Below are 22,761 nucleotides of genomic sequence, written 5' to 3' on the forward strand. Positions count from 1 at the left end.
TGTTCTGTGCCTGGCTCAGTTCTGTGCACCCTAACATCAGGCACAGACCTCTATTAAACCTCAGGTGGCATTACCTTATTTCATGCCTCTCTGAAAGACAAGGGAGTGACACCTATTGACCAGAAGAACCTCATTTGTCCACTCACCAATCAAACCCTTCCCTCAACTCAAACAGAAGTGACAGAACAATTCTTCCTTTCCCTTATCCTCTGAATATTAATGGAAACTGAAGACTGCAGCATAAGTGTGTAGAAAGACAGGTCAAGCTCCAGATGTAGGCTTAAAGATCAGTCTGCTCTCTGCTTCAGCATTCCTACAGCATCATAAACTACAAAGCGCCAAAATGCTGCCCTGGCCAAGACAGTACCTCTTTGCCTGTGCTGCTTGATGGAGGATGCACTCCCACATTTGAACTCTTGGAAAGCTCCTTCTTCTTCTGCTTGTGGTCATGCTGGAGAGACAGCAGCTGGGTCTGATCTTTGGGGAGGGTTCTGTGCATCTTCCTGTTGTGCTGCACATCTTCCATCTTCTGAAAGCAGAGAGTGATGAACCTCAGAGACAATGATACCTTGGAGGACAACCAAGTTGCCTGCTGGAAATAGTGGCTTTTCAAAGAACAAAGTGACCACAATTCCAGCAGGGCTGACACAAGAGTCAGAACCCTGAGCAACAGGGAGAATAAAGTGGCACCAAACACTGCTTGGCTTTTTAGACAGCAGGTCAGAAAATCATATTTGTTCTTTTTACTTTCACTAAAACCAGAGGTCTTTAATCAAACACTGCATGCTTCTGTTTGATTACAAATCAATTTGCAGCTGAAACATTAGAAAAAACATTGTGGTCAAGATGACAGACTTGATAATGACAGTTCAGCATTAAAATTAACCTCTGCTCCACTGTTTTTGTGAAAAAGAAATGGTCCTGGTTTCAACATGAATGCAAAATGGGGACTGGAGATGTAAGCTTAGGTTTAGCTGATGCTGGAAGCTGTCAGGGTAAAGGAATTTTAATCAGACTAATTCAGCACAGAGGAACAGCAGGGACAAAAGTGGGAGAGGCAGTGTCCCTGCTGTAGATATGGAGGGTGACTCAGTAACATCTAAGTCAACTCAAAGGAAGGCTAAATCTGAGAACAAGAGGCAGTAAATGCATTAGTGAAGTTCCTCCTTGGTCCATGACTCAAGAGGATGGGAACACCCTCAGGGAAGTGAGAAAGACATCAGATACAGAACAGGGAGCTGCAAACTGCTGTCAGCAAACACCCTCTTCATACCTGCTTCTTTTCCAATTTCCTCTGTCCATCTACTATGAAGTATTCATCTTCCACGGCCCTTTTGTCTTCTTTGCCCCTTTCCTCTTTCCTCTGACTGACTTTCACCTCTGGCCACCTCTGCTCACACTCCTGCTGCCTTCGTAGCTCCTGCTCTTGCCTCTGGTGCTGGGAGAAAGCCAGGGAATAACACTGCTTATTTTATTTTACTTTAGTACCCACCCATTGCTCATGCCAGGGCTCATAAATCACAAGGCCCATTTCCTGCTCTGCAGTCACTAAAGGGGGGACACCTGACACAGCACAGAGCAAAAGTGGGCAGGGACAAGCTGCCACCACAGTGACTGCCAAACCTGAAGTGAAACCTCTGCCCTTTTGGCAGCCCAGGGCAGATCTGTTATTTATGAGGCATGTGAGATCTCCCTGGCCGCTGACAACTAATCTAATGACAAATGTCTTCCCAACATTTCAAGAAGGAAGGGGTTTTTTTCCCAGAGTGTTCCCATTTTACTCTGAAGTGTTCACACAATGCTCAAGTTATGCCAGATACTCAAGAGAAAACACACGTTGGTGATTTTTGTGTTGTGCCACTGCAAGAGAGAAACTGAAGGGCTGGAGTGTGTCCAGAGAGAGGCAGCAGAGCTGTGGAGGAGTCTGGAGCCCAGGTTTGATGAGGAGCAGCTGAGGGTGCTCAGCCTGGAGGAAAGGAGGCTCAGGAGGGACCTTACTGCTCTGCACAACTCCCTGACAGGAGGCTGTAGCCAGGTGGGGGTCAGGCTCTTCTCCCAGGTAACAAACAAGTGGTGCCATGGCAGGCTTAGATTGGATATTAGGAAAAATTTGTTTACTGAAAGGCCGGTCAAGCATTGGCACAGACTGCCCAGGGAAGAGATGGAACCAGCTTTCCTGCAAGTGTTGATAAAGGTATCTGGATGTGGCACCTAGCACCAAGATATAGTGGTGGACATTCAGTGCTGGGTAAATGGTTGGGCTGGATCCTAGAGGTCTTTTCCAACCTTAATGATTCTGTGATTTTATGATTTAGCTCTGCCTCTAAGACACCAGTGTGTCAGGCAGCTGAAAAGGCAACCAGCTGCCTTTTAATATCTTAAACAAAAGCAGGGCCAAGACTCTGGACCAGACCAACAGACTGCAAACTGGGAAATACATAAGAGGAAGAAATGGGGATCTCTCACCCCATCTACCAGGGCTACCACTACCAAACCTACTCAAGCAAAATGCCCTTCCCCTTCCCTTCTGCTCACAGAGCTCAGGGCAGGTTATCAGCAGCAAAAGGACAGAGCCCATCTAAAACCACAGTGTTCAAAAGTGACACAGATCTCCCAAGGTGCCAGACTGGATCCAGGTTGAGCTGACAATTTAACACAGCCCTCTTGCCCTGCAAAGCCTACTCCCTACAGGCACGTTTTTCATTTGTGATGAGACATGGAAAAACAGCACAAGCCATCCCCCTACATCCTCCAGCCTCCTCCTCTGCTCCTTCTGCTGCTCGATGCGCTTCTGCCGCTCTGCCAGCAGCTGCTGCTTGTACTTCTCCTGGTCCTTCAGCTGCTGCTGCTGCCGATGAGGGTCTGAGCGGTTCTTGTTCTCCTGCTGCAGCCTCAGGAACTCACGGCGGAGAGTTGACTCCCCCGGGAGATTAACGATGGAGCTGAAACAAAGAGCGGGTTTCTACGTGACAAAACACAGCATTAAAGTGAGAATAGAGGGGCTTTGAGAATGTTTGTTGCCCTGTGTTAGGAAACCATGACATATCTCCAGCAGCTGACTCTACAGCCACACCTGGTGTGCCACAAACCAGCCTGAAGCTGATTATTGGGTCCTTCTTTTGAGAGTTTCCCCTCTACTGCAAGGAAACTAAAGCAGCAGCTTATTACAGACATTTCATACTCAGCAGTTATGTTTGGCAGCTACAAAACAGTTAAAGCTACCAAAGGGGACCCAGGAGATTCAGGATTCAGAGCAAGTTAAGAAAGCTCTTCTGGCTGAGAAGAGCTGCCTTCAATGAGAACAGCTTGGGTAGTCAAATTTTCAGTAATAAAATTAACCTTGGTTCTCCTTCATCTTCATTCAGCTCATCATCTTCCTCCTCACTTCCACTATAATCATAGTCTGTTTCTTCTAAAAAAGAGAACAAACAAACACCAGAGGATGCTGTTATTTAAGACATGATCTTGAACTTTAGCCCTGAGCATTCAGCCTGAACTACAGGCTAAGGAGGAACTGGAATTTAAAAGTCACATGTTGTAGAGGGAGGCTGAGGGAAGGCAAAATATCCATGTACATAATTCAAAATCTAGTTCAGATAATGATTCAGGGCAGCCCCTTTACACACACCCACCTTTTCCCATGACTGACTGTATTGGTTTTGCAAAACTAACCTACTTCCACAATCTGAAGCAAATTAGGCTAAACCCACAGAGAAACCCAACCCCCACAGCACCACCAGCAGAGGGGTTCTCAAAAAGACATTTAGATAGGACATAAAAGCTTGCAGTGCCCTGCTCTGCTGTCATGGCTATGCTGAGGCCACCAGTAAATCCAGGTTTCCTTTTGGATCAAAGGGAATAATTAGATAAGCAAAAAAAGAAAACAAAAACTAATACTAGTTTTAGCACAATGTTTTAAAAGCTGACCCATAGTTTTAAAGTTCTCTTCAAGACTGACATGAAGGCAATTTTTATGGGATAATTTCAAACTGGTCCTACCTAGCATTGTTGGCTGTAGTACATGCTAAATTGTCACTTCTTTTTTTTTTGAAGTTACTATTTTGAAGTGTGTAGTCTGTCAATTCCACACTATTCTCCTTTTCAGAGGAGTTTTGGTTAAAAATAGTATTTTCAGGTCAAAATATAACTATTTATGAAGAAGTGACATCTTTGCACTCCTCCACCCCTCTCAAGGGCATTTTTGAGAAATTCCAACTCACTATCTTTCCATTTCAGTGTGCTTTGAGATTCATAGCTGAAAGAGGTGGCAGAATTTGCACCTACTACTGGAGTCAGTAAATCTACTTTGCAACAGCAATCTCATTTTAGATGCAAATATTCCTGTTGCCAAATCAGAGCATTTATAAGACACCTTCCAACACCATAGTGCTTTCCCAGTTGCTCTCACAGTCCCTGATCCTCACAGCATTTCTGGTAGTATAAAACATGCTGAAGGGGAAAAGGGAAGAGAGGGCAGGGTCATTGGTCAACAGGCCACATGTCTCTGTCCCCTCTGCATAGCCCTTAGTCTGCCATGCACAGGCATTTTCACAAGTATCACCCAAATTCCTGCACTGCTTCCTCCAGCTTTTGCTCTGAAGGGTAAGGCTGGCATTTGGAACAAATTTTCTTCATACACGCTGTGAAGGAAATGATTCATTATAACATCTGCATTTTACTGGAGCTTGGAGGTCTTCTTTTGTGCACTCTACTTCAAAACACTTAAAGAGTCCTGCTGCCCCCAAAGAACTCACAAGACAAAATTATGTGGAGATCCAACAAGTAAATCAATTGGATCTGGGACAGAAATATGAACAGAGAGACCAGGAAAGACTTGTGGCTCAAGAAAGCAGAGACCCAGACTTCACTTGGAGTCCTTGCTCCCTGCTAGCACCAGGGCTGCTCTCAATTACTCAAGGTTCCAAGGACTTTAGCACTAAAACATCATTAATGACCCAGGCTTCAACTAATAGATATTCAAAATGGCCCCACTATCGAGGACAACGCTTTCTCAATTTTCCTGGTTCTCGTATTTCAGCTGCATCTGCCTTGTGCCCTGCTGCCAATATCTGAAGAGGACATGCTCTCCGAGGTGTGCTTTATTTTGGTTTTGCCATGTTACCCTTTTCTCCTTTTTTCTTCCTTGTCCTGTCCAGGTGGTCCTTCAGCATGATGCGCACTTGCCGCTCGTTCTGCATGTCACGGATGAAGGAATGCTTCAGCAGGGTCTCCGTGGATGGACGGTGCAAATAATGCTTTACAAGGCAGCTCTCAACAAAATTTAGGAACTTCTTTGACCTAAAAAGGACACAACAGTGGAGAAAGAGCAATAATCCTTTCCAACTTGTGGTCCAAGCACTACCTGAGTGGTGGAAAGCACTAACTTTGCAAGGTTTCCTTCTACACAGGAACTGAGAGAAACAATTTGAGTTCTGCCACCAGTGAGACTCCTGTGACCAGCACAGTGCTGAAGGTGAACTCCACCTAACCACCCTCTCAGAGGAGTTGTTACCTTGAATTTACATCCTGATCAACAAAACCACAATCTGGCCAACACAAGCCTTTCAAAAATGCCCTTGACCTTTTGATAAGGTGAAGATTTTCTTTATACACTTAATTTAAAACAAAAAGTAATTCTCTGTAGGGCAGGTGACTGCCATTAGCCCCGCAATGTCCAAGCAATCTGATAAAGCCCTGACCCCAAGTAGCACATCTAAGCCTTCCTTGCTTACCCTGCAATTTCAGCCACAGATACCAAAATGAAACAACTGCCACAGTTCAGGCAGAGTTCAAAAAGAAAGGTGTTGCTTCCCAAAGGTCAACTATATCTGCTCTCTGGTTCAATCCAGCTCATAGAAACAGCTTAGGAATCACCTCCTAGATAACTACATGTTTTAACAAGATCATTGTTTCTGGACAAGAGAGCTAAAAGCCCTCCTAAGCCCACTGCAGCAAAAATACAGGTTTTTTTACACATCTCTTTACCATTTTCTGGATTTCAACTTTGGGGGCGGGTTCCTTGGGATGAGGAAGAGTGCTCTCATGGGATGCATGTCACACAGGGCTGCAAAGGAAACCACAAATTATGGAAGGATGCATGTACCCCCTGTGACCTCACTTTCCACTTCCAAACACCTCCACTTCCAAATCACAGCATCTGCCCCAGAACCCCACCAGGAGCCAACCAAATTCACACTACAGCCAAGAAATCAAGTCTCTGAGTACACAAATTTCCAGCTAAAAGACATTCAAAAGAAAGGCTGCAAAGCAAGAACAAGTACAACTTTATTCGTATTTTCTATATATATATAGCTTCAGAAGGACATAAAAAAGCTCATCTTTCCCACACACAAATGCGTTTGCACATACACAAAAGTTAAAGCTCAGATTAAAATATTTATCTAGTTATTATGTTGAAATATTTATCTAGTTATTATGTCTGGCTTCTGGTTTCTGATAAATGATAAGCTCCATTTTGACCAAACTCTTTGCCACATTTTTTATGGCATTTGAGAAAACCCAGGATGAAGAAAAGCTGATACAAAGCACAGAGTTCACAACCTGCCCTGTGGCACAGAGCAGAATGACAGAGCACACATTTCATCCATCCTGGGCTCTGGGAGTGGGAGCACCATTCCCAGGTCACAGATTCCATCCCTGCATTCAGAAGCTACCTTCTCTCCAGCCCACTCTACTTCTCTTCAGGGCTACTGTTGTGGAAAGCTGAAGCTACAGGGAACTCAGGAGAAAGCAAATACCATCACATCTCATCTATCCCAGGCACTTGGTATGGAATTTTGAGTGTGTTCTATCTGGCAGGCAGAAATGTTGAGAGTAAAAGGTCTTCCTTCACCAAATAGAGCTACTGAATGACAACTGATAGGAACTACATGGAGGCTGATTTCTTATAATATTTAGGTGTTCAGCAGTGATGCTTTTAACAGAAATGGACTTAAAGCATCACAGAACCAGTAGAAGTGAGAAGCTCTGGTAAAGCTTTCCCAACCTTCTATTAATTTCTCAGTCTGCCTCCACCTGCCATTCTCACATTTGGTTCTGGCTCTGACATTTTCCTTGGTATGTTCAATAATACATGATACAGTGGCAATGAGGGGCAGAAGTCTGGTTTCTAGCTCTGGGTTCCAGACACTGCTGTACTACAGTAAACAAAACACAAGGCAACAGAATATAATACACAATATTTCCCTGTCAAAACTAGGGAAAACATCGAATACATGAGGAACTGGCATGCAGAATTACAAAATCTCTCCCAAAGAAAACTCCCCATGGACTCGGGACTAAGCTTCAGTCAGACTAAAGTGCTCCTGAACTCCAGCTGGCTCCTGCTAAAAACCAAGTCTGATGGGAGAGCAGCCAAGTGGGTTGTTTAAAAACAGCCTATGTGCTCTCAGGCTCAGGCCAGAGTTTGATGGATTTAATCTCCCCTGCTCTCAGCAGTGACCACATACCCCACACATCCCATCTGCTCTGCAGGAGCTGGACAAAGCCACCAGCCCCCCATGCCAACAAAAATGCACGAGGACTTTGCACCCACAGGTCTCTGCCTGACCTGCAAGAGGCTCTCTGGGGGAGTGAGGGGGCAGCAGGCTGGGAAACTGTGGCAATCTGCTCTCAGGCTGAGTGTGGTCATGGATCAAAGCCATTACATGTGAGTAAATGCCACATTAGTCCCAAAATCTATGAGAAACAAGTCAGTTTCAGAGAAAAAAAAATAACCTTTAGGCCTTCCTTCTTCCACTGCCTTAATTTTTTTTAGTGACCTAAACCCAAAGGCACTCCTGACAATATTTTCTGCTAACATATCAATCACTTCTGCTTAGTTGTATCCACAGGCAGCAATCAACAAACTGATGCTAACAAGAGCTTTAAGAAATGAAGTTTTGTTTTCCCAGGAAATAAAGGCAAGGAACCAAAATACAGAAAGAGTCTAAAAGGAAGAAGAAAGCAAAAGAATCCAAATGAGAAAAAGTCACAGAGTGTTTTTAAAGATACAGATAGAACCAGAATTCTATGCATTAGCCAAGCATGAGTTATTTTAGCATAGAAGAGCCCCACCTTTATACCAAATCACTTACGAGGAGCTCCTTCAGCCATTTCAATAGCAGTGATTCCCAGGGACCACAGGTCACTCTGCAGGAAAAGAAACAATGCTCATTGCAGCTTGCAGCATCATCCAAGTTGGTTGTTTTGCTTGTTTGTTTTCTTCTTGGGTTTGGTGGGTTTTTTTTTTTTACAGTTTCCCTAGATCTCTCCTGGATCATATTGTTTTACTTGGAGTGAAAAATATTCTGCTCCCTTCCCAGTCCCTACTGAACTTTTAGGAAATGTGCTAATAGCCAGAAGCTTCCTATTCCCCATGCAACTCTGATCCATCATTTAAGCAGCCAGCCCCAAAACGAGACTTCTGCATTCAAAAAACAAGAGCCAGACAGAATATAGCAGGCACTGTTTAAATATATGTCCTAAATCTGTTTCCATGAGGCAGCAAGACACAGCAGTGCCTCACCCTTCTCCTTCTGGCCAAAACCAAACTATTCTTGGTTTTAATGCTTGTTTCAGAACAGTCATTGCTGAGTTTCTGCACTGATGGAACAAGAATTGTAGTCAGGCCTTGGGGTCTGATTTTTTCTGTACAAAGTCTCTGGTCACACGTTTTTGGGCACAGGACAGAAGAGTACATTGTGCAGTCAGATTTGTGCCACAATGTATGTTCAGCTCAGTTAACAGAGTGGAGTTCTCTTTCTCAGCTGACCTGGATGCCAAGGGCCAGGTTTTGATCATGGAAAGTAAATTGCAGCCACCATCAGTGTCTGTAAAAACTTCACACGTTTCCACTTGATTAATCATGTGCATTATTTCACTATTCTTTGTATCTAAATGTAGCCAAATGAGAGGCACACGGCCAAACCAACTTGCAGAGCTTCTCTAAAATTTATCTTTTAAAAAAACAGAGTGACAGAAAACCTTCAGAGGTTAGAAGGAATAAGGCATTACATGAATAGCAGCTCATGCCCAGCCCAGCACTCTAAATGTAATTTTATCAACAGAGCCCTCTCAGTCCAGCTGCTCTGAACTCTTCACACAAGCTGAAAGCCAGTTCATGTCAAAGTTTGTGGAGGGATTCAGCAACAAAACTGGTGGGGATTTCACAGATCCACAATCCTGCCTTGTAATTAAGTAAATGACTGAAAATTAAGTCTTCAAGGGGTAGTACTGCAGGTTTTGAGGACAGTGAGGGAAACATCCAGGCTACAAGGAATTTTGGTTTGGAGTTCCAAAGCATGAGAGGCAGACAGGTGTAAGAGAGGATGACAGCAGTGTTTGTAAAGCTCAGTGTGCATACAAATACATTTATGTGGATATATTTATACTAGTTTTTTCTTGTTTGTTTGCTCTGTTTTTTTTTTTTGAAGAGCAAGAAGTTCCAGAGCAGCTTCCTGCTACTTAGCCCTTTCTACCAGGTATAAGCCCTTGTGGAAAGAGAAGCTCTGTGTCACCCTCTGAGTCACTGTTTGCAAAAGTGCTTCCAAAACCCTCTGCTGATCAGTTTTAAACTACCATCTGCAGTATCTGTTTGGGAGCAGACAAACTAGGATTATTACTGAAGGCAAAGAAAGCTCAAGAATTAGGGCTGCACATTATTTTTGATTTTATTTTCTGGTAAGTACACATTCAGAGAAGGAAATCAGCTGGGGATAGGGAATGAAGACAAGAGATTAATTTCTTGAGGTTTCAGTAGAAGATTGGTATAATATGGAAAAAAAAATAAATTCTTTAGTCATGACTGACACACACAACATGACCTCACTGGGCCAGTGCAGCACAGAAGGTCTCAGCAAGGGAGAATCACAGCCTCTGAATCACCAGGAAATGGAAGCAGTAACAGGTTCTTCTCATAAGTATTGCTGAAGACACAGCTGGAAGGAGAGGTGCAAAGTGGCAATGGAGAGAGCACCTGAACTAAAAGAGTGACTGCAGGGTCACCCAGAGGATTCCTGCTCAGAAAACCGTCCCTGGTAAACATGCTGCATGGCAATGCCCACAAACTGAAATACAGGAAATTCTGTGCCACAGCCACCCTGCCACTGACCAGAAACCATTCCAGGATGGGAAACCACTTCCAGTCACATGTTCATGAATGAGCAAAGGGGTACTAATTACTGCCAATTAACTCAGAATTCACAGCTGAGTACAGAGCAAAACAGCTCTACCACAGTGTGCAGTAATTTGCCATATTAATATTACACTACTTCAAGTATTCCTTTGGAACTCCTCACTTCCTTTCTTTTCTACCCAGACTTGCAAACTCTTAGTACTTTTTTTCTTTATTGCAGAGAAGTTCATGAAAGTGTATTTCATGTACTAAAAATTCAGAAAAAATACTCACAGTGAAACCTCACTCTTAAAAAGAGCTGCCACCCACATATTACAAATTCTTCTGTCTGTACAGTTCTAGTATTATTGTGCTTTATAAGGCAGGAAGCTTGAACTTTTCAAATGAGCAGGATTTCAGCAATGACTCACATGTTTTCTTACCTTATGGAGTGTTTAACACTTACTCTGTAATCATATGTAGAGTCTGGGTTCTCCTCACAAGCAATGACCTCTGGTGCCATCCAATATGGGGTGCCAATAAATGTGTTTCTTCTCCCAATTGTCCTGTCCAGCTGAGCACTTACACCAAAATCCACTGAAAAGCCAAGAAGAAATAAAGAAATTAGCAACAAATTTTATCCACATGGCAGAGCAGGTGCTTGGTCACTTTCATACTGTTTAGAACATCAAACCTTTGCCCTACAATATATATTCATATATATCTACAATATATGATATCTGAGCTCCTCCAGCATGTCTTATCCAATAGTTGAGATTTAACTGCCTCTTTTTTTTCCCTTCTTTTTGACAGAAGAATTAAATAATGCTGAATTATTATTTAAATTATTTATAAATTATTTAGCATGCTAAATCTGCCTGGTGGGTTAGAGGAATTGCTCTACAAGATATTATGGAATAATTTATGCTTAATTTAAATGCTACACTGAGTAGGACTCAAGGTCTTCAACTAGACTGAAAGAAAAAATAGTATCTACACACAAGGCAAATTTGGATGTGTCTAATATAGCCACTTGTGAAAGCTGGAAAGAACCACCATATCACTTCATTCTGAGGTGTCTGGAATAAATCTTTCTCTACATTCATACACTGTCTCAGAACAAACTGGAGAATCTACTGCTTTATTCTCCTCTCAGATCATTATGATGAGTGAATCCTGTGGTTCTCTTTGTGCTGAAAAGGGTGGTACTTTCATAAGGACTGCACAGCAAAATGGCTTTGTTCACATATGAAAAGGGTCCATAGAACCAGTAATTATATGATTGTATTTCTCTTTGAACAAAACCCCAAAATACAGCAATTGCATCCACTGGGATAGCACTGGAGTGGTGCTCACAGAGGAGACAAAGGAGGGGGAAAGAGAATGACTGAAAGGACACAGCCCCGTGGCTACCATCAAGGGGCAGATTTTCTCATTGATGTTGTCTCACTGCAGATTATCTGTAAGCCAAAATCATTTGTAGTGCTATAATTTCATGTGCCTACTTAGCAAACCTTCTCCAAGAAGAAGGTGGAGCTGACCTTTGGGATCATCCTGTGTTTCTGATGGGAAGTGCACACTCTCACAACACAGAGGTGCAACAGAATTGAACTGAGAATCTCTTGGCTTTTGAGCTTCTCTTCCTTAAGACACATGAGCTAAATCTCTCTGGAAACAACTTTTTTTCCTTCTTTTTTAAAATCATTATACTCAGTAAATGTGTTTCATTTTTACCCAGAGTTTAGGTTTAACTGTTTTGTCAGCCACGTGAAGAACGGTGGAAGTAGTAATTACACAAGACCATAAAAACACACAACACCCCCATCTTATCTGGTTTAAGAGGGAACAGTTGACAATTAGTACATATGATTTAGAGACTACAAGCAAAATCCTGCCTTCATTTAATTTGACAGCAAAACTCCCTTTGACTTCAGTGAAGCCAGGTGTTTGCCACAAAGTTAAACCATAATGCAATTTAAAGTACCTATTTTTACTTGCTCCAACCAAGCATGCTACCCCACATCCACAAGCCATGTTTATTATTTGTTGTTTTCCAACTCTACAGTGAATTCTTTTAGTTAAAGAGAGAGGGACTGTAAAGATCATCAAAAAGAAGTGTTCCCCTTGAGATTTCTCTTTTAAAACACTTCCCTGTGATGTCTTTCCAAAACATGAAAGACATCTCAAGAGAGATATGTACTTGAGTTTAGTTTTAGGAAGTCAGAAGTTGTCAACACTGACATGTCACAGTAATAAAAGGAAATGAGTAAACCCTCCAACTTTTCTGAGAGATGACTGTTCTTCAGTGGTAGCCCTTACTCACGAGTAATTCCACTTATTGTCAGGTTTATGCAAATCTCTAAGTCTGCTTCCTTTAGAAAAATGGATTAGCAAAATTTGTTCCCCCAACGTTTTTACTCTGGAAGTCTTTCACATGGCAGGATCCTCTGTGAAAGCCTGATGGAGTGTGACTGCCTGTGCTGCCCTCAGGCTGTGAGGGACACCCTTGCAGAACAGTTTACATTTTACTTTGCTGGACACTTCACATTTTCAACTCTTTCTACATTACACACACCTTGTAAGCACAAGCATTAATGATACTTGGCACACATCCTGCACTTAGGTTACTGAAAGGTCTCTCTGAGTCAAGATGGAAATCTTACATTTTAACAAACAGGTTTCTAGCACACATTTAAGGAAACTTACCCAATTTTACTTCTGCATTTTCTGTGAGAAGAACATTCTGCCCTTTAATATCTCGATGGATGACATGGTGAGCATGAAGATGTGCCAATCCCTAAAAGAAAACCAGATTTATTCTTTCTTCCTAACATTACCCTGACTATGGCACTGTTGCCTTTTTACACTTTTGGCCTTTTCAGTCTTTATTCATAAGGAAAGTCCTTTAGATGTTACTTGCAACATTTTCAGGGAGGAGAGAGGACAGCAACCGTAAGTTTGATTCTCTTCTTCACCACAGGCCTGGCAGTGGTGCAGCATCTCATGTGAGGAGATGTATAGCAATATTTTAAAATTATTGTAGCAATATTTAAATTAAAGTGTGAAGAGAATGAGGTAGCAATATTTTAAACTTCTGTCTCAGAATCAAGGGATGCTCCTTACACTCTATGCTAAAAGCAAACAAAAGGGAGAAAGAGCAAAGCAGAATGCTCTGTATGAGGACCAGAGACAGCAGCTGGCTGGTTGTAGTGGCCTAAATTTTGCATTCAACAAAATGCTAAATTCAGGGGTAAATGGACTAGAGAAAGTTAAAAATACCATGTCAGACCTCTTTTTGAATGCAGCAAATATTGTTTTCAATCAGCTAATATTTGCTGTCTCTTCCAGCATTTCAAAATTGCCTATGGTTGAACTATCATAGCCATAAAGGAGCACACTGAAATAATCCATAATAGCAATCCAGGGATTCTTCACTCACAGTATTTAGCCTCTCTAATATTAATGCCTTCAAATGGAGCTTCCACCCAGCTTGTAAATTTTCCAGAAGGAAGCACTGTCAATCCATGTGCAACTGGGCCATTTTGTCTTGAAACAAGCATGATTAAATCCAATCCCTTGTTTTACCAACATGCTGTTACAGTTCTCAGTTGCATGAGCATAAACCAAATGTTTAGCATCAATTGCTTTAACAGAGACATTACAGCCACACCAATGAAGAACAACCTGACCACATCACTAAGGTTTTTTTTTTATTTTGCAGAAGAACTCCTCACACTTTCCAGATACAATGATCATAATCCTCAGGCTAGTGCCAAATCCCTGCAAGAAGGCCAATATTCTCTGCTGAGCACATTTCTCAATTGCTGTGCCCCAGGAACAAAGTTTTACCCCATTCAAGCATTACTTCAGCATGCCATCTAAATTCCAACTCCCAGAATAGAGATTTATCTTACCATTATTTAGAAAAGATGCAAAACTCTATTTTAGGGAAGACAGATCAGTAACTCTGTAACGGGTTTTGAATTTAGAATGACTGGCTCTAACATCAAATTTTTTTTCCAGGCTAGTTCACTAGATTACACTTGGGAATTGTTTTATCCTCTGTACTTTCCAGGAAAAAAAAAAAAGAAAAGAAAGAAGAAGAAAGCAAGCAGTCCTAAGCCTGCATAGAATGAAATACAGCCCCAAGATATTCTTGGGGAATACTGTCCCAGCAGGGCCACCTTGAAGATTTTGGAATGCTGTTTAGTCACCATTGCCTCCAACAGTGTGGAAAAGAGACCTCTGAGTGTGTGCAGGTAAAGGAATTATGGACAGAAAAATCTTACAATCATGAACAGCTGAAGCACTGAGCTGAAGATCTCCTGATGTGGAGGGCAGACACTGAAAACAGAAAATTTATTTCCTTTTCTAGGTGCCCAGTGTCTGGAATTTCAGAAGATGGCTATTTGCCATAGGAAAGAGGAATGTTCTGCCCTTCATACAGAAAATGGGATTAGCTACAACAATATGGGATGTCAAGCAGCCATCATGCTGCCTCTCAGGGCTCCTCTGAACTCAAGGACCACAGCCCACGAGCCCCATGGATCACAACCTTTAAACAATAATGCTCATTAGTGACCTATTTTAGCAACCAAAGGCTTGGAAAGGCCTTTTTGTTGCAAATGAGCAGCGAAGCTCTGCTGGCAGGACTCACCCTGAGAACCTCTCTGCAGATGTAAGCAATCCAGTCTTCCTTGAAACAGTTCCCTTTTGTCTTCTTCACCAGGTCGGTGACAGAGCCTGCCCCGCAGTACTCCATCACCAGCTGCAGGAGACAAACACACACAGGGCACCTTGACCCAGCCCTGCCAGGCCAGAGGGAGAGCACCTGCAAACACCCACTGCCCCCATAGCCCTCTATGGCAGGGCCAACTGCATGTGGCCTCCTCGGATGCCAAGTGACTAAAAATCTCATTTCCTGAATCACACACACTGCTAAATAAATAAAAAACCTCACAACCTTTCCTGTTGCAGATTTTAGATAGGTTTTTTGTTTTTTAGGGTTTTTTTTGTTGTTGTTTTTTTGGGGGGTTTTTTTGGTTTTTTTTTAGTATATACAAAATTGGAAAAGCAAGAGTTAACAGCACTGAAAAACATGGGAATTTTTTAAAAATTTGAAATTTCTCATTTTGCCACAACGCTTCAAAAATCTCGCAGCCAAAAAATTGGAGGATTCATTATTCTTCTTTTCTTTATTGCCAATTCCTCTGCTTCCTTTTTTTTTATTTGAAAAAAGGAGAGGAAATCAACAAGAATGAGAGAAGGCAAAAATGACAAGCTCTTTCACTTCAGTAAAAAAAATTAGAGAAGAATTTAATTTGGAAAAAAAAAGGTTCAAGCAACAAATCAGAATGACAGGAGCAGTCACATGAATCATAACATACTTTATGCCCATCCTCAAAGGAAATCATAGGGATGGAAGATGTCTAGGGAGGAGTAATTTTTCTCTTTTATATGTAATTCTTCAGAACAATGACTTCAGAGCTTCACTGAGACAGAGTCCAAGCCAAGCATGCTGGAACACTAAAGAAGGAGCTGTAAATCTGATGAGCAGAAATGACACTAAACACTTACCCAGAGCTGATCATCTTGGCCTGCAGGACTTTTCTTTACAAAAGCCCCATAATATGTAGCAATATTCCGGTGATGGGAGTACTTCTTCAGCATGTTGATCTCCAGCTTGATTTCCTCCTCTTCATTCTGTAACAAAAAAGAGAGCAGGAGGCTCCTTAGGGGACCAGAGATCATGGAACCCCAGGGCTGCAAAGCAACCTCTGTCTTTGGACACTGTGAGCAACCTGGTCTGATCCCATGGCTGACCCTGCTCTGAGCAGGGACCAGAGTTACCCCGGGATTATGAGACTGCAGCTGAGAGATCTGCTCTTAAACTGACAACTGAATCACCCTGATCCATGGGTCTAAACCAATGAATTGCTAGGCTTTGACCTAAAGAATCAAAAATGTCCCCACTCGGGCATAAAAATTGCACATTGTCTCCTCAGGGAGCTCAGACAGCTCCTATTACTCCCCCATTTATGGCTTCTGCATGCAGTAATTTAGTCTCAGAGAAACTACCCAGATTCAAACAAAAATAAAATTGTTCCTAACACTCCATTACTTAAATACTTGGAAAAGCACTGAGTGCACACATCAGACAATCTGTCTTCCCAGTCCTGTGGAGGGTCCTGCTGGGAGGAAACCAAAGCCAAGAAAGAGGTGACTTGCCACAAATCAAACTCCAGCCTAAGCCAGGGTTGGGATCTGCTCCTTCCTTACAGCTGTGAGGCTGTCCTGTCTGGACCATGGGCTTTCTCCCCTCCTAACATCAAGCCATCCATGAGGCCCCTGGCATGCTGGGGGTTAGCACACCCCAAGCATCATCCTCCAGGCACTGCCTGCCTGTTTTCCCTTTGTTTCAGTCTCGCCAGGGCAGACGTCCTCTTCTGCCCCTACAACATTGTGCACAATAAGACAACTAGTGGAAGCACAAGTTTTAATAATTATGTTAGAAGGAAATACTCTTTTTCAGGGAGAACTGCCTGATTTAGAAAGGCCCCCTCAGAGCTGGCTGGCTATGGTGCATAACACCCAGTGAAACACACCCAGGTTTTGCCATCTCACTCACTTTAATAGGAAATGAGTGGTGCTGCAAGGTATCCTCGTATCAGTTAAAAGGAGTACCACAAACTTGAAAATTAATTTACCTTGTTGCAAAACATCCCAGTCAGCACTTACTAGCTGAAGGGAAAAAAAAAAAGAAGAGGCAGCAAGAACAACTCAGCCCCAAAGGACATTTTTCTGTGCTTTTCCTCTATTTTCCAGTAGTTTTGCCATTGAAGCATTCTTTTAACCACCATAATGGCCTGCTTACAAAGCCAGACACATTGACCTTTTTACCTGGAGCAACACATTAAAGCTAAATGACAGGCTAAAGCCAAATTCCCTCAAGAACAGGCATATGATGTGTCTTATTAAACTTGACCACACAAAAATCGTTCCCAACAGAAGGGACCAGTAAGATTTTCCCAGTAACATCAACACCCAGGAGATACATTACCAGACCAAAGGCTAACTGTGCTAAGCCTTCAGAGATGTAAAATAACTCTAGTTGAAGCTAAATAGGCTATTTCAGGTTTCCTAATAATCTTTGTTGAACACAGGCTCTCAAGCTGCACACATTATAATAAATAGTTAATTTATCTTTTGTTTGCAGTTAGGGAGAAAGAAGGACCCTTAATCCTGATGCAGCTCTGGATGCTGTATGACTGCATTAGTGAGGCTGAAGAGGAGCCCAGGGCTGCACCTGGAGTGTCCAGGAGAAATGGGAGCTGGCTGCAGAGAGCATGCAGGAAATCCTCCAGGATTCTCTGCACATGGAAAGAGCACAGTCAGAGAGAGATGAGAGTTTGTGCCTGAGGGGTACAAGGCTCCACTCCCTTTGGAGCTCCAGACAGTGCACGAGAAAGGGTGGACACAAGCAGGTAAGGAGGAGGCAGGGAATCAGGACATGGGAACTGGCATCCTGGACCTGACCACGAGGGTTCTGACATCTACACAAGCTTCTGGATTTTTAGGGAAGAAGGGCAGAAAGAGGAACAAACAGGGCTCCTTTCTTCCTCTGCTGTCCCTCCTGCATTCTGCCCACTCCTTCTGCAAACGTGTGGAGGCAGAACACTCATCTTTGGTAAAAGCCTTCTCCAAATCACTTAAAATATTTCCAGATGTGAAGGGTTCAGGATTTTTTAACTTTGCCCATCAGCATGAAATTTGCCCTGGTGGAGCCCAGCTCCCTGCTGTGCCCTCAGCACCAGCCTGTAGCTTTCACAAAGTGCTCCTCGGGGAGCTGGCAGATCCCAACCACTTCCTCATAGCTGCTGCCTCCTTTTCAACTCTTCATCCTTTACCCAATTAATTTCCTGGATGTTGGAACCATGCTGGCAAAACTCTTAGCCAAGTACCTTCTATTCCTCTGCAATCTGATCTCCATGTTTTTAAAACAAAACCAAGCCTGTGGCTGTCCACGAACTCAACCTGGATACCCCACAGGCTCTTCCACACCCACTGGCAAGAGCCAGAGGAGCTGCACAGGGGTAATGCTCCTCTCCTAGGACCAGCAAAATGCAATTCCTGCTTTCTCTTGTGTCTTTATTTACCCTGAAGGCCAGAACCTGATCCCTTCCTGCACCTGGTTTCTCCTTCCCTTGCCCATCCTGGCCTGCAGGGCCCAAGCACCACTGCCCAGCACAGCTGAATGCCTTGGGGAGACATCACTTGGAGCAGACAGCAGGCTGAGCTTCAGGTGCTGGTCAGGCTGTAAGGCACAGGATAGCAGCTGGGCATTTCACAGACCAATGCACCCTGGCTTCCCAGTGCCTTGGTGAGTTTGGATAAAAATGCTCTAAGCCATGGAAAAGCCAAGGCAGAAGGGTAAAGGTGAGTGATTGTGCTCCACGTCATGAGGAGCTGAACCCAGAGCAGCTGAGCCTCAGTGCCACGTACACCCTTCAAGCACAGTGCCCAGGGACAAAAGCACCCTCAGCTTCTCAGTGCACACTCAGAATTTCCACTTGCCACCAGCCCTCTTGCCAGCATTACCAGCAGCCCCATGTCCCAGGGGTCAGCTCATAAATAATGCTGCTGAAGGAAAGGAAGCAGCTCACAGATGTGCAGGTGCAGAAAGCTGTTTGCTTCACAAACCAACGCGTCCTGGCACAGATGGCTGCGTGCACAGAGATGACAGGTTCATGATCAAAGGCTGGTTTTGAAGATGTGGGCCTATCTGCAGTGGCATTAGAGCTAGAAAACACACTCAGACCACAACTGGAAACGAGATCATCAGCTGATAAATACTGCACCAAGGGACCCCTTAGTACTGGGGCAGGTCTAACAACAAGTTTCACATTTAAATGTTATTTTGCTCTCTAGAAAGAATGAAATCAAAGACAGATGGAGAATGATGTGCTTGAGAAGAGCTCTTTGATCACCTGCACCGCTAGCTGAAGAGACAAGCAGCAAGAATCCAGTCTCTCTGCAAGCACTCTGCTTGTCTGGCTCTGTCAGAAAACAGGAAGCAGAGCCTGCCTGGAGAGGCACATGAGCACACGTTGCCATCAGCTCCCCTTGAACCATTTCAAAGGGCTCCCCCCACCCCCGTGCAACTCAATACAGCAACACTTCCTGACAGATGTCCAAGGATCCCACAATGACCACAGCATCCTGCTGCTGCTCTTAAGAAACCAGCCTGGGGCTGCAGCTCATGAGAGCAAAGGGCAGATTTGCTGAGCTCTTGGAGTGCCCCAGATCTGAACAATCACAGCTGGAGCTGGGCAGGCAATTCCTGATGAAATAACTTCTTACTGGAAAAAGAAACCCTGCAGATTTGGTGAAAGAATCAGAATCTTTTGGTGAACAAAAGTGGCAGAAGTAGCAGAAGTGACTGCATCCAGACATGCCAGCCTGTGCCCTAGCAGCAGGAATACAGCCAACTCTGCACTAGGAGAGTGGAAATAGGAGCAGAAAGCCCTGCACTCACCCCGTGCCAAACCCAGAATGCAGGAACACTTGAGCACAGTTGAGCTGGAATTGTTCAGGGCTCAGTGGGGGAAGAGCACCAGGGCAAACCCTTTGGGCAGCTGCACTAACATTCTCCTCACCTTTCCCATGTGAAAACAGCACAATCTGCTATCACTGCCCTCAAACAGGACAGGCTCCCCAGCACGATGTTGGCTCTGTCACCTGCAGCAAACCAGACCTAAACAGCTTTGTTTTGTTCTCAGAATCCTGCAAGCCCACTAAGGTGATTCCTAAAGCAGGACCATTTCAATTTTGTTTCCAAGTAAGTAGGCATTACTGGATGCTGCCACACCAGACTTCTAGGAAACTCAAGAGGAAGAAGCAAGGAGTCTCCCCAGCCTTTCTGGGCCTCTGGCTAATGTGGTCTCAAGGAGGCAAACTGCTCCACTACTGGCTGTGCTCTTAAAAGAGAGACAAAACCCAATATTTAGAACTTTCTCAACGCCCTGTTTCAGCATGGACACCCATTTATAAATATGAGTAGGGACAGTGCCAATTAAACTGTCTCCTTCCCTCATCTGTCAAATCACAATAAAAAAACATTGCATTTGCATTTCTAACATGATCCTGCTTGCTGGCTGTCAGGGCACTACTCTGAGCAACAGCTGGCATGTAAGGGGATAGGATGTGATGAAACACAGCAGAGGCAGTGCAGAGACACAGGAAATCTTTTAATTGCTATCTCTGAAAGTAGATAATCAACTAGAAATAAGCAGGAAGAGACTTCTTGTCTTTGATATTATTGAACACCAAAATATATGACAATGTACTCCCTTATTGCTTTGTCACTATTAGTCAGCCACACTTAAAAATATGGTTGTGTTAACACCACTCAGTACTTTATAATACACAAACTGGTGCTCAGGAACCATGATTTACACCAGTGGATCTTCTTTCATGAGCTGTCCACCTTCTCATGATCTGATTATTTATTTTTCCTTGCTGCTTAACAATGACCTTGTTATTTCTGGTTTTGCACTCACCTCAGTAACATTCATCACTTTGATTGCTGCCAGCTGCCCAGTCTTAACATGGCGACCCTGGTAAAATAACAGAAGACACTGTGTAAAACATGTAGGCAAACTATGAATACATCAACAAATTAGGCCTCTAACAACCAGGTTTGACTAATTGCTTTCAATCATGTTCAAGGCACTGCTCTAGTTGGAGGTGTCCCTGCTGCAAAGGGGTTGGACTAGGTGACCTTTACCAGATCCCTTCCAACCCAGACTATTCTATGATTCTGTGTGCCAAACAACCTTCCAGTGACACAAAACCACCAAGATGAACTTTGGTGATGTGTAGCCAGAGCCACACCCTTACTGAATTTAACAGAGTTATCTCTACAGGGCTGAATTTCCTTTTAGCACAAAGGAAGCAGCAGTGCTGGGAGAGCTCTGTTCTCACAGCACAACACGGCACAAGCTCCATCTAACTTCTGTTCCACAGGTGATGGATGCAAGCCCTCAAACCTCCTCTTCCAGGAAATCTCAGCACAATCTCAGAATGTCTGAATAAGCCACATTCCTGTCCTGCCATCCATGGCTGAGGTGTGCTGGGAAGCTGGAAGGCATTGGGCACTTGGCTCTGTCCCCACATTGACCTCTACGTGGCGGCCAAGAAACTAAAGTTTTATGCATGTTTTTGTCCTTTTTTTTTTTTTAATTAATGCTTTTAAGTTCAAAATGCTTCGTTTTTGTAATTCTAACTTAAGCTGAGTTAACTACATCTCAGCTACTACTCAGCTACTTCCCCAAAATCATGCAAGAGCTTTGAATTTAAAAATGTCATTTTCTGTGGTGATGGGGAAGAACTAACCCAGGACTTTGACTGTGTGGATGCCTACACATGTCCACAGTTCATTATGGAATGCCCACACCCCACAGTCACTTTTAAACAACAGACAGCTGGTAACACCACACTAGTAATAGGCTTGGTTTTGAAAACACAGCTAGGTTAAAGGAAGGTAATAGGAAATAAAGCTATAAAAAGAGCAAACTTGCTACTGGGAGTGACAAAATGTGATTCACAAGAACACCCACATGTGAATCTTGCCATCAGCTGCAGTTTCTTACTTTGGTTAGGTCAAGCTGCTCAACAGATACCACAGATGAAGCCTTTCACCACGATAACCAGCACTGACCTCACACTGGAAGATAGTATCAAAAGATTTGAATAGACAGTGGGTTTGCTCTACATCCTAGCTTCTCACTTCCATCAGATGTTCAGAAATAGGTTTGAGGCTTTGAGACTGCAATTTTATTCCCAAAATAGTAGTGCCTGCAAAGCTGTATATCAAAATAACTAACTGACAGCAGTTAAGGAAGGCACTGGAAATCAGGAAATCAAACATGAAATGCTGCAGTTTGCAGACAAAATGATTTGCAGGTGCAATTTACACCCACAAAATTAAAAGCTGGGTTGATGTAATTTAAAAACCCAGGTTCTATCTGCACAAAAGTGCACACAAATGTTATTTCTAAGACTAAGCAATTTTGCATCAAAGAAAAATGATTCCTCATTCTCAGGCAATATGTCACAGTCATGTTTTCTTTTACAAAAAACTAAATCCTGCTGAGTTTTTTGTATATTTAAAGGTGTCTTCTTTCCATGGAAGCACTCTTGGGATTGCAAAGCATTTCCTCATGAAGTAGAATGATAGGATTTACCTATCAGCAGAGACCTCAGGAGGAAAACAAACAGGGCCACACAGACCTTGGTGGGTGAGTGTGGATGGGCTGTGACCAGCGCCAGCCCAAAGGATGCTGCTGTTGGGTCAGCATCCATCCCAACACTGGCCAGCAAGTTCCCTCTGCCCAGCCACAGCTCCTCTCTTGGAGCCACTGTCTGCAAACGTTCCCATTTCCACTGAATGTCTTGGCAATACAGGGAGAGAGCCCAGCCCAAAGCCCAGCCACCCTGTCTGAAGCCCAGAGATTGTCTGAGACAAGCACAGTGGCAGCCCCACATCTCTGGGCACCACACACCAGGTGAGCAGCCCATGGAAAACAGGAGTCTCCCCTGGACTGCTGTAGATCCTGCAAAGGACCAAGAACTAACACTGATTTTCA

At 43.5% G+C, this 22,761-nt stretch overlaps 1 protein-coding gene across 3 annotated transcripts in view; it reads right to left on the bottom strand.

Annotated features, from left to right (window-relative positions):
- NRK (Nik related kinase) overlaps window positions 1–22,761 on the bottom strand; it is an 88,492-nt gene that overhangs the window by 39,391 nt on the left and 26,340 nt on the right. For 2 of the 3 annotated variants that reach the window (XR_011681555.1, XM_071442344.1), the window contains exons 3-14: window positions 20,674–20,730; window positions 15,692–15,817; window positions 14,772–14,882; window positions 12,821–12,911; window positions 10,581–10,711; window positions 8,097–8,151; window positions 5,986–6,064; window positions 5,123–5,298; window positions 3,340–3,412; window positions 2,747–2,942; window positions 1,274–1,438; window positions 368–529 (exon numbers count right to left, since the gene is read on the bottom strand). Coding sequence is in view for 2 of the 3 variants with exons in the window: in XM_071442344.1 (XP_071298445.1) it covers window positions 368–529; window positions 1,274–1,438; window positions 2,747–2,942; window positions 3,340–3,412; window positions 5,123–5,298; window positions 5,986–6,064; window positions 8,097–8,151; window positions 10,581–10,711; window positions 12,821–12,911; window positions 14,772–14,882; window positions 15,692–15,817; window positions 20,674–20,730 (1,422 nt within the window). In the remaining variant the exon portion in view is untranslated. The remainder of the gene's footprint in view (window positions 1–367; window positions 530–1,273; window positions 1,439–2,746; window positions 2,943–3,339; window positions 3,413–5,122; window positions 5,299–5,985; window positions 6,065–8,096; window positions 8,152–10,580; window positions 10,712–12,820; window positions 12,912–14,771; window positions 14,883–15,691; window positions 15,818–20,673; window positions 20,731–22,761) is intronic. The other variant, XM_071442345.1, reaches the window with a different exon arrangement.

The sequence above is a fragment of the Agelaius tricolor genome, unplaced genomic scaffold (genome assembly GCF_023055355.1).
Source record: "Agelaius tricolor isolate 1412-34295 unplaced genomic scaffold, bAgeTri1.0.p SCAF_17, whole genome shotgun sequence".
NCBI lineage: Eukaryota > Metazoa > Chordata > Aves > Passeriformes > Icteridae > Agelaius > Agelaius tricolor.